The sequence below is a fragment of the Danio rerio genome, chromosome 16 (assembly GCF_052040795.2).
Source record: "Danio rerio strain M-AB ecotype USA chromosome 16, GRCz13ab, whole genome shotgun sequence".
In the NCBI taxonomy this organism is placed as follows: domain Eukaryota; kingdom Metazoa; phylum Chordata; class Actinopteri; order Cypriniformes; family Danionidae; genus Danio; species Danio rerio.
This window is the reverse complement of record NC_141036.1, coordinates 15490197-15511545: the sequence shown is the minus strand read 5'-3', so window position 1 is coordinate 15511545 and position 21349 is coordinate 15490197. Positions and strand designations below refer to the sequence as shown.

The following is a 21349-nucleotide window of genomic DNA, read 5'->3' as shown; positions in this document are numbered from 1 at the left end:
ATTATTAATAATAATAATAATAAATAAATAAAAAGAAAACAAAAACAACAAATTAAAAAATATTGACAAAATAAAAATAAACTTTTAAAAAACACAGTTAAAATGTTGCAAACAATGCATTGCGCTGTTTTGTTGAGCTTTGGTTTTGTTTATGCTAAACAAAGAAAAACAATTGCATAGTTTGTAAAAACAAATCATTGAAAAGAAATTATAAATAAATAAATAAATAAATAAATAAATAAATAAATTGACAAAGTATGGAAAAACAAATAAACATGCAAAAAAACAAAGCAAAAAATAAAAATAAATAAAATAAAATAAAATAAAGGGAAAAAATCTGACAATTTGTAATAACATTTGCATTTGAAAGGTATTCAAAGTGCTTCACCTTTTCCAATTTTTTTCCAATCCAGCTAAATGGATAAAAGTCATTTATTTCCCCAAAATTCTACACGCGATACCCCATCATGACAATGTGAAAAAAGTTTTTTAAATTGTTGCAAATTTATTAAATATAAAAACCCTGAAAAATCACATGTACACAAGTATTCACAGCCTTTGCTCAATACTTTCTTGATGCACCTTCGGCAGCAAATACAGTCTCAAGAATTTTTGAATATGATGCCACAACCTTGGCACACCTGCCTAATTTTGCCCAATCCTTTTTGCAGTACCTCTCAAGCTCTATAAGGTTGGATGGGAAGCGATGGTGTACAGCCATTTTCAGATCTCTCCAGAAATGTTCGATAGGATTTAAATCTGGGCCACTCAAGGACATTCACAGAGTTTTTGTGAAGCCACTCCATTGATATTTTGACAGTGTGCTTTGGGTCATTGTCCTGCAGGCGGGGAGTGCCTTCCGTTTGGCCACTCTACCATACAGGCCTGATTGGTGGATTGCAGCACAGATGGTTGTCCTTCTGTAAGGTTCTCCTCTCTCCACAGAAGAACGCTGGAGCTCAGACAGAGTGACCATCGGGTTATTGATCACCTCTCTGACTAAGGCCCTTCTCCTCTGATCACTCAGCTTAGATGGCCGGCCAACTCTAGGAAGAGTCCTGGTGGTTCCAAACATCTTCCACTTGTGGATGCACTGTCAACCCTGGGACCTTAGATCGAGAGGTGTATGCCTTTTCAAATCATGTCCAATTAACTGAATTTACCACAGGTGAACTCCAATTAAGCTGCTGAAATATGTCAAGAATGATCAGTGGAAACAGAGGCTGTTTCTCAATTCCAAGAACACAGACACCGGACTTGCGTTCTTGAGGAGACCAGTCTTGCCAGGTGTCCTCGGAAGAACGAACTCGGGAGACCGCAAGAACACATAACGGGTCCTGTGAGAAATGAGATGCTGAGTTCTTCCCGATGATCACATGACCTTCATGCGTTTTAATGGAAACTTCTTTAAACATTACAGCACATTCAGCACATAAACACCCTTAATGTGTTTATTCCTTTATTAATATGTCCATGGTGATGTTTTTATTAACCGTTTCATTAAGCGAAACTCCTCAGGTAAATAAGTCATATCTCTGAACTTTAATAATAAATCTAAATAAACTGCGGTGCTTACCACCTCCAGTCGCAGTGACTTCTGGGACTTCTAGCGCGAGTTCGGTGCTCAAGTCTGCATCAGTGCATCCTGGATTTCAAGAACACATCCAGGAAGTTTCATGCATCCTCTTTTTTTGTGGTCTTGAGTACTGGAACTGAACTTTGGCAGCTGATAATGATGTTACACGAGAACACGAGGACGCAAGACCGTTGAAGAACGCATATTGAGAAACAGCCACAATATACCTGAGCTCAATTTAGAGCTTCTCGGCGGTTGTGAATACTTATGGAATTTTTCAGTTTTTTTTTTATTTTTTATAAATTTGTAACAATTTCAAAAAATTTATTTTCACATTGTCATTAAGGGGTATTGTGTGTAGAATTTTGAGGTTAAATTAATTTAATCAATTTTGGAATAAGGCTGTAACATAAAAAAATGTGGAAAACGTCTAGCACTATGTGTAATTTCCGGATGCACTGTATTAATAAGCTTGTCAATGTTAAACAGGTAAATATTATTTCTGCATCACTTACATGTGTACTCCAGCACAACCACAGGGCTGCTCTCGGTTTCATCTTTATAGATGGCTGCCAGTGACACCTTATACTCTGTAAAAGGACTCAGGTCTTGAATTACATATGAGTCCGTGTCTCCAGCCAGCATAACCTACATAAACATACAAACACAAAAGAACTCAATCAGAAACTAAAGCAACAACAGTCTGGATAAACACTGAGTTTGGTAATAGTTAATGTGTGGTTTGAAAGCCAAATCAAACCCCATTGCTTGGGACAATACAAGTGTTTTTAAAATAGCCAATATTAAGTAAGTGATGTCACAGATCGAGCAAACCACGCTCAACAACAAAGACGTATCATTGCATGACCTTCACTCACAAATGCAGACCTACCTGAATTTGAGGGTAATGATGAAGAAAAGTGGGACAAATGTGACATTATTTGATTCCTGTATTTGTATTTGCTAAACTGTGACCAAGGGACCAAGTGTGACAGTTCTGATGAAGAATCCCACAGCAGCCATCATTAATTGTAGGGCTGCAGATTGCTCATTTCTGACTGTTTGGCAGATGTGATATAAAAACAAACAAACATAAATAAATAAATAAATAAATAAATAAGGGGCAATGTGGTGGCGCAGTAGGTAGTGCTGTTGCCTCACAGCAAGAGCCTTGGCTGGGTCAATTGGCATTTCTGTGTGGAGTTTGCACGGTCTCCCTGTGTTAGCGTGGGTTTCCTCCGGGTGCTCCGGATTACACCACAGTCCAAAAACATGTGGTAAAGGTGAATTGGGTAGGCTAAATTGTCCATAGTGTATGGGTGTGAAGGAGTGTGTGTGGATGTTTCCCAGGGATGGGTTGCAACTTGGAAGGGCATTCACTGCTCGAAACATGTGCTGGATAAGTTGGCCATTCATTCTGCTGTGGTATTAATTAATTAATTAATTAATTAAAGAGGTGGCACGATAGCTCAGTAGTTAGCACTGTCGCCTTACAGCAAGAAGGTAGCTGGTTCGAGTCCCAGCTGGACCAGTTGGCATTTCTGTGTGGAGTTTGCATGTTGTCCCCATGTTCGCATGGGTTCCCTTCGGGTGCTCCGGGTGGCTTCTCAGCAAATAAATGGCCCAAGCTTTTCTTACAAGCATAGCAACATACAGTAGCAACAGAAAACTTAGTAAAGTACTTACACAAGTGCAGAACTAGCGTTTTATGAAAAAAAACCTGACAAATGTCTTGAAATAAAACATTTGACGAATATTTTTGCACATAGCAACCATGGTATGAGCAGAAAACTAACTCTGGGTCACTGAATTATTACAAAATGGTGGCCAAGATGGTGATGTGAAACAGCCTGCTGTCATTTATTTCCTAATTAATTTGCATGTCTAAACTTAAGTCTGCTTAAATATGTAGCATCGCAATTTAGCATTTATAATTATAATAATTTAAAAGTTTTGTTTTTGTGAAGGCACAGTATGTAATGTTTGCAGCAAGAGAGTGCAGATTCACAACAAACAAGGCATAGTTTGACGATGCCATGACTGAGTATGGAATCATGGGAGTACATTCTACAAGACTCTTGTGTAAATTCTGTTCACAGATGAGCTAAAGTATTCAGAACTTATTATCACAGCTGTATGAAGCAGAGTAAGGCTGAAAGCCTTTGAAGTGAAATTAGAACTCTGAAACAATGGGCTCTATGCACAGCTAAAGCTTTAAAGCCAACGATAAACTTCCAGTGAAAGCTTAATGTGACTATTTTCACAAGGTTTCACAAAGTTTTTTTCACAGCATCGATGTTGTAATGTAATTACAATACATTCAGTTAAAAAGACTTAAGTATTCATTTATTTTTTCATGCGTAAAACGAGATGAGTAACTGCTAGCATCATCAGGATCAGAAGGCGTATGTTGAAATTCTATTAAAAATACTGGGGTAAAATGAGCTTAATTCATATTTTAAAGATATGGTGGGGGAAATGGAATTTAATGCAGGGCTTCTTGTCCAATCTGAGACCCACTTCATATTGTATATCTAACAAGCAACGAAGATCGCTGATTTGTAAAGAAATCAGATGTAACAGTTTTGTAATGGAAATACAGTTCACAGGAAGCCCTTGGACTGCCTGGCTGAAAATCAAAAGTCTGTATGTATATAGCCTATTGCTAATGAGAGACAAGCAGCAGAGCTTTTATTATGTCACAGTAAAACATTTCCAGTTCTTCTGGTGGTGATTAGATGAAGAAGAACAGCACTTTTTATCATACTAAAGGTCTTTGCACACTGAAGTTTTCAGTTGTGTTTTTTTTTTTTTTTTTTTTACAAAAAAATAAATTATCACGTAAACAAACCAATGTCCAATGTGTATTAATTAATCCATTATAGAAAAACATTTTGAAATCAATTTAAGCAGCAATACTTTGTTCTCCCCACCAAAGTATTTTAAGAAAGAAGAATAGGCTATATATTGTGTTCCTCCAACACTGCATAGAGATGAAGGAGAGTTCAACTCATTACAAACAAATGCAAAGTTTATTTCAGTAAATCAGTGGAACTTTGATACATTGCTTGACACCACACATTCACATACGTAAACAAATTCTGAACAGAAACTATAGACATTAGATGTTGGCCGCATTGTTGTCTCAAAGAAATGAAGCGAAAGTGGACCATGCTTTCTATTTAAATGTTTATAGGCAATGTATGGATACACACACACACGCAAGCATGTGCACACACACACACACACACACACACACACACACACACACACACACACACACACCCTTAAAGCACTTTTTCAAATGTGTGCAATAACCTCAATACTTTTTAAAAATTACGTTATAATTCCTAAATGATGCTTAACAGAGAAAAGAAATTTTCATAGTATGCCTGATAATATTTTTTTCATCTGAAGAAAGTCTTATTTGTTTTATTTCGGCTAGAATAAAAGCAGTTTTACAAAAAAAAAAAAAAACATTTTAGGGTTAAAATTATTAGACTCTTTAAACTATAATTTTTAGATAGTCTAACAAATCATCGTTATGCAATAAAATGCCTAATTACCCGAACCTGCCTAGTTTACCTTATTAATCTAGTTAAGCTTTTAAATGTCACTTTAAGCTGAATATTAGTATCTTAAAATATCTAGTAAAATATTATTTACTGTCATCATGGCAAAGATAAAATAAATAAATCAGTAGTTAGAAATCAGTGTCCCAAATGCAACCATGAGATGTTTCTTGCAAAATTCAAGCCTGGCGCAACCGGTGACTCCTAGGAGTCCTAGACTAGGTGGCAACCAAGAATAGTTCGGTCGACTACTGGAGAGACAGTTGACGGCACGGAAAGACGGCACCTGGGACAGTATGGGTTAGCACCCTAGCCTGTGTCTTTCGTGGGAGAGAACCCAAACAAACTACGGAAAGCCCTACAGAGAGATACCCCCAGGAGATTGCGAGAGGGGGGGAAGATAAGATCTCCAATCGGATGGATCAAAGATTAACAATCTATGCAAACGAACAGATGACGAACAAAACATGTGACATGCACTCGTGGAAAGCTGTGTAAGAAGCATTAGTGCCTAAAAATTCATCAGGCCAGAATGAAATGTTTGGAGCAGAAGAGTAAGATGCAACGCACAGGTCCTGAACCTGGTGAGTAGCAGGATGAGCCCAGCCAGGAGGCAACCCACAGAGCCAAGTCCATCCATGTGCCAGAGCCTCAAATTCCAAGCAAAGTAGTTCAAGAGCGGATTAAATGGCCCCCAGCAAGCAAACGAAGGGAGTGGCTGCATTCCGATGAAGATATGTCCAACATCATTCAAGCCATAGCCAAAGGAGATGCAGATTGTTAACTCAAAACAATGACTACCATCATCTTCAGCTATGCTGTAGAAAGATTTAATTGCGTAGAGAAAGGAAAGACCAAGCCCACCTGCTACACTATGAACCGTAGGGATACCCAGATACATCACCTGCGTCAGGACCTTCGCTCCCTCAAGAAACTGTATAAGAAAGCAACTGATGAGGAGAAGCAACCATTAGCGAAGTTGAAAAACATTTTGCGGAAGAAGCTGATGATCCTTCGCAGGGCAGTGTGGCACCGGAGACGGGGGCGAGAGAGAGAGCCAGGAAGCGAGTGGCCTTCATCACCAATCCTTTCGGCTTCACAAAACAGCTGCTCTGGGACAAACAGAGCAGTCAACTTGAGTGCTCAATAGAGGAAGTGAATCGCTTCCTTGAGAACACAGTGAACAATCCACTGAGAGAGCAGGAGCTGGCACCCAACAAAGCTCTAATCAGCCCCCCCTCCCTCCAGGCCCTAGTGGCATACTTTGGTCTATAATCGCTACCCAGGGCTTCTCCAACATCTGTGGATGATCTTGAAGGTGATTTGGCAACGAGGAGGACTTGCTGAGCAGTGGAGGTGTGCCGAGGGAGTGTGAATTTCTAAAGAGGAAAACTAGAAAAACATCAACCAATTTCAAACCATCTCTCTATTGAGCGTTGAAGGGAAGGTGTTTTTCAGCATTGTCTCACAAAGACTGACAGAGTTCCTCCTCAAGAACAATTATTTTGACCCTTCAGTGCAGAAGGGAGGGATTTCTGAAGCTCCCGGCAGCTTGGAACATACTGGAGTAGTTACACAACTTACCAGAGAGGTCCATGAGAACAGAGGGGACTTAGTTGTCTTGTGGTTGGACCCGGCAAATGCCTATGGGTCCATACCACACAAGCTGGTCGAGCTCGCTCTACACCGCCATCACGTTCCTAGTAAGATTAAGGATCTAATTCTGGATTGCTACAATAATTTCAGGATGCGGGTCACATCTGGGTCAGAAACTTCAAACTGGCATCGCATCGTGAAATGAATAATAATAGGCTGAACCATCTCAATCATTCTTTTCGCTCTTGCCATGAACACAGTGGTCAAGTCAGCCAAAGTTAAATGCAGAGGGTCCTTAACTAAGTCAGGTGTGCAACAGCCCCTATTAGAGCGTATATGGATGACCTTACCATCACAACAACAATGGTCCCAGGGAGCAGGTGGATGTTACAAGGACTTGAGAGACTCATTGCCAAGGCTAGGAAGAGTTTTAAGCCCTCCAAGTCTAGGTCCATGGTGCTGAAGAAGCGGAAAGTAGTTGACAAGTTTCGTTTTTTCATCTTAGGAAGTGTCATCCCAACCATCACGGAGCAACCTGTCAAGAGTTTGGGGAAGCTCTGTGACTCTAGCCTAAAAGACTCAGCAGCCATCCAGAAGTCCAAAAATGAACTTGGAGCTTGGCTTACAAAGTTTGACAAATCTAGCCTGCCTGCTAGATTTAAAGCCTGAATCTATCAGCACTTAATTCTGTCCAAGGGTTTTGTGGCTTCTGTTGATCTATGCAGTCCCAATGTCAACAGTTGAGTTCCTAGAAATGAAGATCAGTGGCTTTCTTCGAAAATGGTTGGGCCTCCCACGCAGTCTTACCAGTGTGCACTATACAGGATGAGTAACACCTTGCAGCTGCCATTCAGTGACGTCACAGAAGAATTCATGGTCGTACACACTAGAGAAGCCCTACAGTACAGGTACTCTAGAGACTGCAAGGTGTCATCAGCCTGCATTAAGGTTAGGACAGGCAGGAAATGGAATGCTGGGAAAGCAGTGGAGGTGGCAGAGTCATGCCTGAGACAAAAGGCTCTGGTGGGCACTGTGGCGACAGGCAGAGTGGGCTTGGTCTATTTTCCACAGACCTTAGTAAGCTAGGTTCACGGCAAGAAAAGACACCACCTACTCGAGGGAGAGATTTGAGTTGGTGTGGAGGAAGAGAGAGTCAGCAGGGTGGTAGGACTCTGGAAGCAGGGAGCATGGACTAGGTGGGAGAATACACTGCAACGTAGGATCACCTGGCCGAACATTTTGCAGGCAGATTTCCAGCGAGTCTGTTTCCTGGTACAAGCTGTACTGCCAAGCCCATCGAACCTTTATGTTTGGGGAAAGAATGAGACACCTTCCTGCATTGTTTGCTCTGGAAAAGGCTCTCCAGAACCCCTCCTCAGCAGCTGCCCCAAGGCTCTGGCTGATGGTCATTATCATTGGCACCATGACCAGGTGCTTAAGGCAATTGCTGCGAGCTTAGCCTCAGCCATCAGCACTGGCAAAAATCATCATGCTCCAAAGAAGGCAGTCCACTTTATCAAAGCTGGACAAAAACACCGGGCCCTCCCACAATTAACAACAGGTCTCCTTCACAAAGCCTCGGACTGGCAGCTGGAGGTTTCCTCATCACATCGCAAAAACACGTCTCCGCCCAGACATTATAGTTATCTCAGAAGTTTCAAGACAGCTAATTATTCTGAAGCTTACAGTGCCTTGGGAAGAACGTATTAAAGAAGCAAATGAGAGGAAGCATGCTAAGTACCAGGAATTAGTGGAGGAGTGCAGGGAGAGAGGCTGGAGAACTTTCTATGAGCCCATAGAAATAGGATGTAGAGGCTTTGCAGGGCGTTCACTTTGCAAAGTCCTCATTCGTTTGGGCCTTACAGGGGTGGCAAAGTAAAGGGCCATTCCATCCACAAGTGAAGCCGCAGAGAAGGCCACAAAGTGGCTGTGGATTAAGAGGGCAGATCCGTGGACTGCTGCTGGGACACAAGTAAGGACTTGATCAATGCCGGCTGGGTCACCTGGGTGAGAGTGTATGATGCTGAGAGACCCGAAACACCTAATGTTCCCAGGATACATCACTGATGATGTGTCCCAAATGCATCCATGAGATGTTTCTTGCATAAAAAAAAGTTATTAGAACTATTATGTTAAGAAATGTGTTGAAAAAATCTGCTCTCTATTTGGGAAAATTGGGGGAAAATAAATAAAAAGGGGGAGGGAGGAAATAATTAAGGAAGGCTAAGAAATCTGACTTCAACTGACTGTATATCTATTATTTTTTTATTTAGTTTTTTTTAATTAATTTATTTATTTTAATTATATATTTCGTGAACGTCATTGCACATAAAAGTCAACAGGTCTATTTTCCAGCAAGACATAAAACCCAGCAGGAACAGCAACCACAGAAAACAATCCTGTTTTGTCTCACAACTTTTGGCGCTTTTCCAGCGAAGCCGCCATTCTATGCCAACAACAAGAACATGCATTACAAAGCAAAAAGGCCTGCTATAAAGAGAGAGTCTTGGATGTCAGTCAGCTCCGGGCTGTCCCAGAAAACCCATGCGCTATAATGTGTGTTTCTGGACTGCCTCCCCTCTGCTCCGGGACATCAAGCTCAAGCCACATTCCAGTTTGCCTCGCAGCATGTTATTATTTTCTGCTCTGGTGGCTCTTGGTAAACATATCGACCTGCAGTGCTATCTATAAAAAACAGCTGCACTGACTCCTGGCCAGTAATAAAAAACTTTCTCCATCACACACACACATGAGTTTGTGTCTGTGGTCACGCGTGGTGGGTTCGAGCGGTGACGGGACATGTTCAGTATGCTGCTGGTGACTGGTCATTTCTAATAGAGAGTAACAGTTGGCTCCGGGTTAGAGAAAGTATTGATTGACTCATAAATCATGTTCAAGCACCTCATAAAAATTATATTTCACTTTCTCTTTTTCAGCACGTAGAGTTTGCTGGAACTAACATCTAGAAATGGACATTTTGAAAAAGCAAGCAAGTGGAGAAAAACTGTTGAAAATGAAAAGAATGATCAGAGGGTTGAGGGTTTGGCTGGTTAGCATGTGCCCCTGCTGGTTGATGGCATGGTGGCTATTGTAAACTGCCAAAATATAATTCTTTGCTGACAGAAAAAAATGTTTTTGCAAGCCACATCAGATATATTTCATTATATTACAGTAGATGCTTTGTCAGTGGGCTTTTTTAAGTATAGTTATTAATAATAGCAGTTACAAAAAGTAATGCTGGATGAGTTATTTGCTTTTAATGACCTTGCATGTGTAATTAAACTATGAAAATAGGAGAAACATTTTGGTTTGGGTTTTTAACCCTTTGGCGTCTTGGGTGATTCTAAAGCCCCTAATATGTTGGGATATTTGTGCTTATTTATTGTACTTATATCATAACCTTGGCTTACATGCATTTTTTTTTTAAATGTGCTACAATAATATGCATTAAAAGATTTAGCCTTCCTGGTAAGTTATTATTCTTTTTGAAATATTTTCCAAGTGATGTTAAACAAAGAAGGGAATTTTTTGATAGTACTTCCTAGTTTTAGTTTTTCTGCAATAAAATACATTTTAATATTTATGTTTTAACAATTTTTTAAGATAAAATTAAATAGTGTGAATAAGATTTTTTTCCCGATTGGCTACAGATCAAGACACGGTTATCCAATGACTTGCCTAAAGTAAATTCAACTTTAAGCTGAATAAAGTATGCCAAATAACTAGAATAATATTATGTACTATCATCATGGCAAAGACAACAGAAATGAGTTATTAGACTATTAGACTATGTTTAAAAATGTGTTAATCTTATACAAACTTGTCTCTTTTTTTAGCCAGCCAATAGTCAGACTCCTGTGTTTGCATCATGTGACCTCCCAATGATTCCCATGTGCTCCTGTGTTTTTTCATGTGCTTCTGTTGTGATCGTGTGCTCCTTTGTTCTGTTTCCCACCGTTTCTTGATGTTCATTAGTTGTTCCCCTGTGTGTTATCAGTTCAATTAGTTATTGTGTACTTATACCCCTTAGATTGGTTTAGTCTCTTGTCCGGTATCAAAAGTCCTATATGTCATTCCTGCGTGTCTATATGTATTGTCAACAACCCATGTCTACCCTGAGTCTCCAGTGTCTTTTGAGTGAGTGTTTGTAAATAAATCTATATAGTTTATTTATTCCTGGCATTCTGTGCCTTTGTAAGAGAGCCTACCGTTAAACTGATACAAATGTTATCACTCAATTGAATGGGCGTTATCAGTGGTTATCAGCTAATAGATATGGGCCAGTAGGGGTCTTTTGCATCTACTAGTAGTAATCCATTCACATGGTTAATCAGCTATAGATCAGATACGGCTGCAGCCGGAAATTAACAAGAATTATTTATATTATTAATTAAATTTCCCATTAATTGTATTTTATTAACGTCTACCCCTACCCCAACCCTAAGCCCAACAGTCAAAACAGATCTGGATCTGGAGTCTTCATTATTTGTATAGCTGATTAACCATGTGGATGGATGATACCAGCCATCTGAGCCTACTAGTAGGTGCAGAAGGCCCCTACTGGCCTATACAGTTAAAGTCAGAATTATTAGCCCCCCTTTCATTTTTTTCCCCCTTTAAAATATTTCCCAAACAATTTTTAACAGAACAAAAAAGTGTTCACAGTATGTCTGATATTTTTTTCCTCTAGAGAAAGTCTTATTTGTTTTTATTTTAGCTAGAATAAAATCAGTTTTGCTTTTTTAAATGGAATTTTAAGGTCAAAATGGAATAATAATAATAAGCCCTTTTAAGCTATTTCGATCAATAGTCTACAGAACAAACCCCTGTTATATAAGGATTTGCCTAATTATATTGGGGGGGATTTGATAGTTATGCTGCGTTCACACCAGACGCGGAATTATGCGCTATTCGCGCGTAAATAGCCTTGTGAACATTTGAGTTTAATCGCTTCATTCGCGCGTCAAACCCCGCTTCATTTGCGCATCAAATCCGCTTCATTGGCTCGTCAAATTCACTTCAGAACAAACGCGGATTCATGTGATGGGAAAGGCTTCTGTCTGCCCGGTGACTCTAGCTTTGTTGCTAAATGGCTAACATGGATTTTATGAAGAAAATAAAAGTGTTTATGTGTTTTATGAAGGCTGAAAAACAGCGTCGACACGTTTAGGGCTGTGTCTGAGTCCACTAGATCATTTCAGAGGTGCATCCAGCTCTGTGAGCTCATAAACTTCTCCAGAAAATTAACCTGGATGAAGGAGGCTTTCAGCGGTGCTTCTGACTGAGCCCAGCCCAGTTTGATGAACTTTTTGTCGGTGTCGGCTGGAGGATTTCCCTCCGGGACTCCAACAACAGGTGTACGTCACAATCACGCCCCCACAAAAGCAAGCTCCTGATTGGTTAAAGTGGCGCAAGTGTCCGCTGAAGTTTCGAACTCAAGCAATTTGCGCAAAACGCACATCAAACTCGAAAACGCTCAATTCGCATTTTGCCTTTCGCACCCGCCATTTGCGCAATTCACGTCATTTGCGCCGCGCCATTCACGTGTATTGCGCTGCAGGATGTCTATTTGCACGTTTGCATTGACTTAACATGTAAATCACTCACGCTTGACATGCGTTCCGCGTCTGGTGTGAACGCAGCATCAGAAACAAGGCCATAAAACACATACAGTATTACATAGTCCTGATTAAGATAGTTAGCAACCTTTTTGATGAATAGTTGAGATTATTGTGGGCTATAATATTTATTACAAAATAATGTGAAAATACTCATGACCACTAATTCTGAAGCAAATGACAAAATATAATTGGTAAACTAAAGTTCCCCTTCGGGTGGGGAACTCCAAAGCTATTAGTGGATTTGATTTAGAAAATCCACGTATTGGGAGGATTCGGTTCAGAAGCCACTTGTCTGAAAGAGTATGGAATGGGCCATGAATGCCAATGGATTGGCAGTGTAAGCCTGTGCAGGTGTGCTACATTGCCAATTAACCCAGCATATAAGCACATGTGGAGCAAGCAGACGCTATCTTTTTTGCTTCAGAGACTTTCTGATCGAGTCGATGAGGGTTCCTCCTGCTGTGATCCAGCGATTCCGAGCGAATGAGAGCATTCTCCCGGTCCAGAGAGTGTACACGCAGCGGCAGACGGTCGAGCTGGGTTTCTCCCTTGCCTGGCGTTCTTTGGGTCCGATCCTCCAGAGCGGTGCGTATAAAGTTGCAACTTCACAAAGAGAGCAACACAGTCGTGCAGCACGTCCTTTTCAGGATGGCGCTCCGACTGTGCGTTTCTGGATACGGTGGTTTCCTGTCCTCAGATGATGGGCACGGGCACTGCTTTGGATGCCTGGGGGGTCCAGCATGTTAATGCGCTGCTCGCGGGCAGTTCATGTCGTCATTGCGATGCCATGACTGTTGCGCAGTAAAGATCGCTGCAAGCCTTTGCAAGAGGGCAAACCACCCCAGTTGTCCCCTGAGGTAATAATCTGAAAATGAGAGATAATCCGTCGCCCTCGGGCCCGCGGACCTCCCGCTCCTCAAAGCGCTCCATCCAAGCTTCGAGTAGGGGAAGCGATCCATCTAACAGATGGTAGCCCTTACACTCGATGACACCGGAGACCAGATGTCTGCGGCATCGGAGGGTGGGCTTTCATTGTCCGATAATGATCCAGACCCGCTCGCCCCCTCCGGGCAGGTGAGCGCTGTCAATACGGATCCTGAAACGGACATGTTAGCCGTGCTTTCCCGGGCTGCTTCGGCCGTGGATTGGAGATGGTTTATCCCCCAGCTCCACGGCCGGACCGACTAGACGGGTGCTACGTAGAGGACCAGAGGGCAAAGCCTTCAAAGCCTCTCGTCCCCTTCTTCCCAGAGGTGCACAGTAGACTCACGCAGTCTTGAAGGGCACTTTTTTCTGCTCGTGCTGCGTTTCCCTCCGCCCTCACCACTCTTGACGGTGGAGCGGCCAGGGGGTATGTGGCGATTCCTCAGGTTGAGCACGCGACTGCGGTCAATCTTTGTTCGCGTGGCGCCTCTTCTTGGCGGGGTCAGCCTCGTCTCCCATCCAAAGCCTTTAAGTTATCTGCCTCCCTCGGAGCTAGAGCTTACAAGGCTGTGGGCCAGGCTGCTTCTGCCCTGCATGCGATAGCCACCTACCAGCGCTACCAAGCGCAGGCGCTGGCCGAGCTGCACGAGGGTGGGTCCAACCCAGGCTTATGAGCTTCGCACCGCATCCGACTATGCTCTTCGGACCAAGTCCGCTGCGTGTGCGTTGGGGAGGACGATGTCCACACTAGTGGTCCAGGAGCGCCACCCCATGACCATGCCTCCCATGATGTGGGTGCGTCACGCTTGCTTGACAATCCTCTCATCGGAGGCGTTGGTAAGGTGCAGTCATTATGGCGTCTTCCATAGTTCTCCCAATACGTGGATTTTCTAAATCAAATCCACTAATAGCATTGGAGTTCCCCACCCGAAGGGGAATGCAATGGTTACTAAAGTAACCCTCGTTCCCCGAGGAGGGTAACGGGAATGCTATTTACCATCGCCATAATGAATGTCCCTTAGCTGTTAGCAAAGTCTCTTCAGCTTAAAAAGGATAGCATATGCTTGCTCCACCTGTGCTTATATGCTGGGTTAATTGGCAATGAAGCACACCTGCGCAAGCTTACGCTTCCAATTCATTGGCATTCATTGGCCAGTTCCATACTCTTTCAGACAAGTGGCTTCTGAACTGAATCCTCCCAATACAAGGATTTTCTAAATCAAATCCACTAATAGCACTTCCGTTCCCCTCCTCGGGGAACGAGGGTTACTTTAGTAACCAGAGCGTTTATCAAGGAATACAGGTTTTATTTTTACTTGCAAAAATGAACATAAATAATTAATTTATGAAAAATAAAGTATGCATTCACTGCAATATAATGAGTTACTTAGCCAACAATCAGTGGTCATTTCTCTGTGCTTTCTCAATGAGCATGTTTCCTGGGTTTATAACACATGAAACATTTGAGACACAGAACATATAAAAACATAACAATATATACATTTTTGTGAGGCTAATTGACAAAATATGTCTATATATCTAAATAATGCTATGTAAAATATTACAATTTAACTGAATGCTTCCAACTTTTATCAACAAACGAACAATAAATAAATAAATAAAACAATATCACACTTTTATTTTTTTCAATGCTTGAAAATGCATTTTTGTTTTGTGTTTACTCTGTATTTTTAAATAATCAATTGCTATAATAAAAAAGTGTAAAATAAATATTTACTATGCTTATTTAGTGCAGTTTGCACACATATACTACGTTACATGTTTCATTTTAAAATAGCAGCATTTGTTTGAAAGACAGTTTTATTGTAACAACATTTTTTCTTTAACTTTTCATAACGTTATTTTCATTTTTGAAGAACAGAATGTTTTGTTGTCTTTCAAAAGAATTATAATAAAAATATTGCTCACCCACCTTGAACAGTACTGTAGTATAATAACATATAAAATATTAGTTATAGCTAGTCATTATATTTGTAATTGACTGACCTCTCTCTCATCTCTTCCAGCAGTTGGTGACCAAATCAGCTTATACAGCACCACATCTCTGGCCGGATGTGACCAGCTCACTTGAAAACTCTCTGAGGTCACATCTGATGTCATCAGGCTGAACGGCGCTGGCACCAGCTCTGATTGAGACAGAATCAGACATGATTAGCCAAAACTACACGCTTTGCTGAAAAACAGAATTTGTTTTAACTAAAGGAAAGTGGAAATTATATTTATTATTTTTTTTTTATTATTATTATAGATAATGTTATTATTAGTTTCAATAACTCAATAAATAGTTTTAAATTATTTACAAACAAATACAAAGAGTGTAGTTGCTATTATTATTATTATTATTATTATTATTATTAGTGATAGTAGTAGTTTTATTAACAAAACATAAATTATTTGTTTAAAGTATTCAGGTATTTTATTATTATTATTATTATTATTATTATTATTATTATTATCATCATTATCATTAAAATTATTATTATTATTATTATTATTATTATTATTATTATTATTATTATTATTATTATTATTATTAACAAAAACAGAAACTTTCCCAGTGATTGCGGCTGGAAGGGCATCCACTGTGTAAAAACGTGCTGGATAAGTTAGCGGTTCATTCAGCTGTGGCGACCCCGGATTAATAAATGTACTAAGCCAAAAAGAAAATCAATGAATAAATGAAAAACAAACCATTTTCACAGTATTTTATTTTATTTTTCATAATAATTAAAGTTGAGTTAGATTGGAGTAAGTTGATTAGAATTGTAAACACATTTAAAAAGTATAATTTATTTATTTATTTATTTATGTTATCATATAATTTATTTATTTTTTTTTTTTTTAGTATTATTATTATTATTTATATTAGCGGAACAAAAAAGCAAAAATTTATAGTTTTATTAGCAAAAGCTAAAAAAATTATGTATTGGGGATTATTATTGTTGTTGTAGTTGTTATTATTATGAACAAAAACAGAATTGATTTTTCACATGATGTTATATTTTATTTTAATAATAATTTAATTTAATGTAAACAAATTTAAAAATGATTATTTATTTATTTATTTATTTATGTTATTATCTAATTAATTTATTATTATTATTATTATTACTATTATTATTATTATTATTATTATTATTATTAATTTTGTCTTGTGTTAAAACAAGATAGATTACTAAAAGCCATTAGGTATAATACATTTGGTAATGATACCAATTTACTGTAGAAGTTACTGTGGTATAAGAATAGATAAAAATCAAAATATACAGTTTTTCTTCTCCTTTGGCATTCATTGCTGTCTGTTTCTTTTGACCTTTCACAGATGGAATTTGTAAGTCCATCAGGGAGAGTAAACGATGACATCATTTCCATTTTTAGGTGAGCTAATCTTTTAAACAATTTCTCTCTCATCTCCACAGTGCGGCCGACATTTACTACAACAATCAGTATTAAATTCAAATGTACTCCCTGGAAATTTCAGCATATAACCTGATTACTACAATGAAAAAGTCAAGACACCCACAGAACAATGAAGGTGAGGAAATGAAAGCCCAGATCTATTATAGATTCCAGCAGCCAATCAGTGATTACTGAATATAACAGCCTGCCTAGAAAGTGACGCTTTGTCCAGGACAGAAAATGCATCCATCCCTGCTTTCCAGCTGGAGTAAATTGCAGACTCTGTGTGCTGTGAAAATGGCAAATTTAGTCACAGGAGAAAAATACAGCAAAATATGCACATACATGTACATGTTAAATCAGCACTGCTGAGGGCAGACGAGTTTGTTCTAGCCTGTGCTCATCATAATGAATACCAATGGGTCTTTTCTCTTCCATGCTAGGGAAAATAATCAGCATAAATCCACACCCACCACTCCGGATATGCTGGCATTTTAATGCAACTGACAATACTGAATGACTGAATTCATCTGTTTGAGCATTTTTAAGCAGTTCATAGACAGGGATCAAACCGTCTCACTTGTGGAGAATCCGCCACTGAGAGCTTCTGATTGGCCGCCATCATAGACAGCAAACACTGCCACGGTGTACTCCGTTAATGGGGACAGGTTCTTCAGATACACGTTAGTGACTGGACCTAACTCCACCTGACAGAAGGAAAATAGTATATTATCTTCATTTAATTACAGAATAACTAAGTAAATTGTTACAGTGAATAATAAAATGTTATTCAAATGATTCACCCTATAGCATTATAAAACATGCTAATTTACTAAAGTATTTTATACTTTAATTTAATATAATTTCAAAACATTAATGACTTGATAAACACTTGAAATGTCCAATTGTTAAAATAATAATAATAAAGATGATTATATATATATATATATATATATATATATATATATATATATATATATATATATATATATATATATATATATATATATATATATATATATATATATGTATAACATTTTTGCAGAGTTAAAAATTTTAAAAACAAGCTAGAAACATTTCAATACTGCTTGCAAAACTTAAAAAAAAAACTTGCTAGCAAAACACAGAGATTTGCTAAACCCTGCTTGTATTAAAAACATGTTATAATGGGAATTGTATTGGTTTTAATAGAACCTGTATTAGTCATTGTGGATCTATGCTGCCTTCTGTGTTAAAAACCGTTAAATCACCAAGGGACATCTCAAAAATACACTACAAAAAACATTTAAATGTGCTTCTTTTAAAAATTAAAACTTAATTATTGAATGTAGTTATGATGCTTTTACATTCATTAATCACAGCTTTGATGGCTTCTATTTTGTTGTTTTCAGCAAAAATACAAAAAAAAAAAATGTCAAAACATGATAGCAAAATTTTAGAACATGGTAACAACTTGTTACAATGGTAAAACATGCTAACAAATTACCAAAGAAAGCCACTTAAAACACCTAAACTTCCTAAAATGTGCTAAAATGTAAAACATTGTTAAAACTTGGTGGCAACTTAGCAAGTTGGAAACGTGTCAAATCATGTTTGCTAAAGTCTGTTAAAACATGCTAGCGAACTGTAACAACTTGATAAAATATTTTAACAAAATGTTAACACAATGTAACAGCTTGTTGAACAACGCAATAAACTTGGCAAAACATGCTGAAAATGAAAACACATGGTAGAAACCACCAGAACATGCAAACAACTTGTAGAAAATGTTCCAAACTTAATAATAATACAATTTAGAGCCTTGATAAAACCTAGCTAAACATATTAGCAAAATGGTAAAACATGGTCACAGCTTGTTAAAACAAGTCAGAAACAAACTTGTCAAAACATGTTTGCTAAAGCCTGCTAAAACATGCTAACAGATTACCAAAAAGAAGCCACTTAAAACACCTAAACTATGGCCCAATCCCAATTCTATTTTTGTACCCCTACCCTTTTCCCTTAGTCCTTACAACCAAGGATTAAGGGGAAGGGCTTCAAAATTTACCCCTAAGAATTGGGACTGCAACACAGCACCTGCACACGTCATCATATGTCCTCACGATCAGACGATGTAGTTATTCCAGTTTTGTTATTTTTTGGTACTTATCTTTAGGAAATCACTGAAGGCATATATCATGTTATCATATAATGTGGCAATAAGATTGTAAAAGTACTGTCCATTTACACTGTGGCCATATTCATCTATGTAAACACACCAAAAACAACATTAACATTATAGCTGACACTGTAAAAAGCCCATTGACAGCCACTAGACTTTTCTGACAGGGTATTCCAGTGTCATTGAGTGTCAGAATGTTGTGGGACTGCTATACAGGAGTTATGATTAGGGATTATAGATTGCGAATAGATCGTGAAATTAAGCATTTTTTTTCAGCAGTTTTTTTTTAAAGCATGACGCTAAAGCACTAACGCGATTATGAATATATTAAAACAAATGTTTGTTTGTTGTAAAAATACATAATAATGACATAAAATACTAATTAGTGGATCTCCTTACTTCCGGGTGCAGCTGTGGCTAGTGTATTCTGGGTAATTTTTCTTAACCCTTGGTTTAGAGTGTGGTCCTGAAAAATCTTTGTTTGAAAGTGTGTATACCCCTTGCCCTTAGCCCTAGGCCTTCAAGCTAAAGAGAATTGGGACACCACTACCCCTTCACAGGCATGCGCAAAATGAGGGGTAGGGGTAAGGGGTAAGGGGAAGGGCTAAGTGGTAAAATTGGGATTGGGCCTATATCTTAAACATGGTAACAACTTGCTAAAACATGTTAACAAAATGTAAAACATGGTAAACATCCACTAAAACATTCTAACATATCTCAAAACAATGTAACAGCTTGAACCACACTATAAACAAAGCAAAAACATGAAACATGATGTGTCAGAAAGCAATCAAACATGCTAAGCTTGCTATTATGCATCAAATCAATTTGCATTCAAACTAAATGTTAACACATGCCATAACATTGTTAAAGCCTAGGTAAAATGCGCTAAGTAAATGTTAAAGCATGGAAACAACTGGCTAAAACATGTTAACAACATGTCAAAACATGCTAACCAGGTACTGCAAATGCTAATACTTCTCTCTTTAACTTACAAAATAAATCCATGTGTGTTTTATTTTAACGAAACATTTGAGCTTTGCCTTAGAACTACTCATACTGGAATCACATGACAATATTGCTCGAAAAGGGGCTTGAATTTGGCCTGCACCTAATCAATATTTAATTACACACAAAGTTAAAGAAGTGTCATTCAAGCTTACACACAGAATTTGCCCAGCAAAACATTATTTGGTGAAACATGTATCTGGTGTTGAATTTAGAAAACTCTCAAGAAAATCTATCTGCGTGTCTGTTTATTGATGTGTGTTTGGTTAGCAGAGAGAGTAATGAGGAATCACCTGATTGGTCTGGACACCATCTGTTTTGACATAGATAACCTGATATCCTTTCACCTTACTGGACGCTGAATCCCAGTTGAGCCGGACAGAGCTGTGGTCAACCTCAGTGACCCGCAAGTTACGTGGAGGTTTCAGAGACACTGCAGGAACAAATGGACTAATGGTTATTTACATACATTTTCTAAATATTTACATTATTTACATTCCTAGGTACATTTATGATTCACAAATATATACATATATATATATATATATATATATATATATATATATATATATATATATATATATATATATATATATATATATATATATATATATATATATATATATATATATATGTATAATTTTAAGATTATTATTAAATATATATTATTTAAGAATAAATATCATGAGACCTTTAAAGGATAATAAAACAATTATTAGAATTTACTATATACACATATCTAATAAATCCAGTTCTTATTGTAGATGAATGAATATTAATCTTAATAAAGATCTTCAAATCAGATTTCTTTATTTGAATGGTTGTTGGAAATTATGCATCAGTGTTAGTTTTGACAGCACATTTTGATTTAGTCTTAGTCTTATGAGTTAAATTCCATTTTAGTTTTAGTCTAGTTCAGGGGTGTCAAACTCAGTTAGCTCAAGGGCCACATGGAGAAAAAATCTATTCCTAAGTGGGCCGGACCAGTAAAATCATTATATATAACTTAAAAACAACAGCTTCAGATTGTTTTCTTTGTTTTAATATTATCAACACCAAACATAAAGCTAGAGCCTGAGAAAAACACGATCTCACAGCAATTCGTAACTTTTTGATAAAGTGGCTAATTCATCTGAATTTAGTGCAATTTGCTTATCCACCAATGACTGTTGGGTTTAGAGGTGTGGTTGGGTGCCATGCCTCCTTTATAAAATCATACACATTTGTGTAACTGAATTAGCCACTAAACTAACAAAACGTAAAATAGTTACGTTTCCTCATGAGAACCCCTTAGTGTGGTATGGCAGGGCATACATGTGGTCTTTTTCTCTTCTGAATCGGATGAAATTAATAGTTTAAAATTGTTATTGTGCTATTGCATCCAGGGGACACAATTGGAACAGCAGTTTCTTTTATTGAAAAATTGCAGCTCATTTTTATACTTTACAGAATAATCTCGCAGGCCAGGTTA

At 38.2% G+C, this 21349-nt stretch overlaps 1 protein-coding gene across 14 annotated transcripts in view; it reads right to left on the bottom strand.

Annotated features, from left to right (window-relative positions):
- col14a1a (collagen, type XIV, alpha 1a) overlaps positions 1-21349 on the bottom strand; it is a 320593-nt gene that overhangs the window by 187559 nt on the left and 111685 nt on the right. For all 14 annotated transcript variants that reach the window (XM_087286725.1, XM_087286726.1, XM_087286727.1 and 11 more), the window contains 4 exons: positions 20172-20311; positions 17290-17416; positions 15297-15436; positions 2092-2224 (listed from right to left, as the gene is read on the bottom strand). In XM_087286725.1, coding sequence (XP_087142851.1) covers positions 2092-2224; positions 15297-15436; positions 17290-17416; positions 20172-20311 — 540 coding nt within the window. The remainder of the gene's footprint in view (positions 1-2091; positions 2225-15296; positions 15437-17289; positions 17417-20171; positions 20312-21349) is intronic.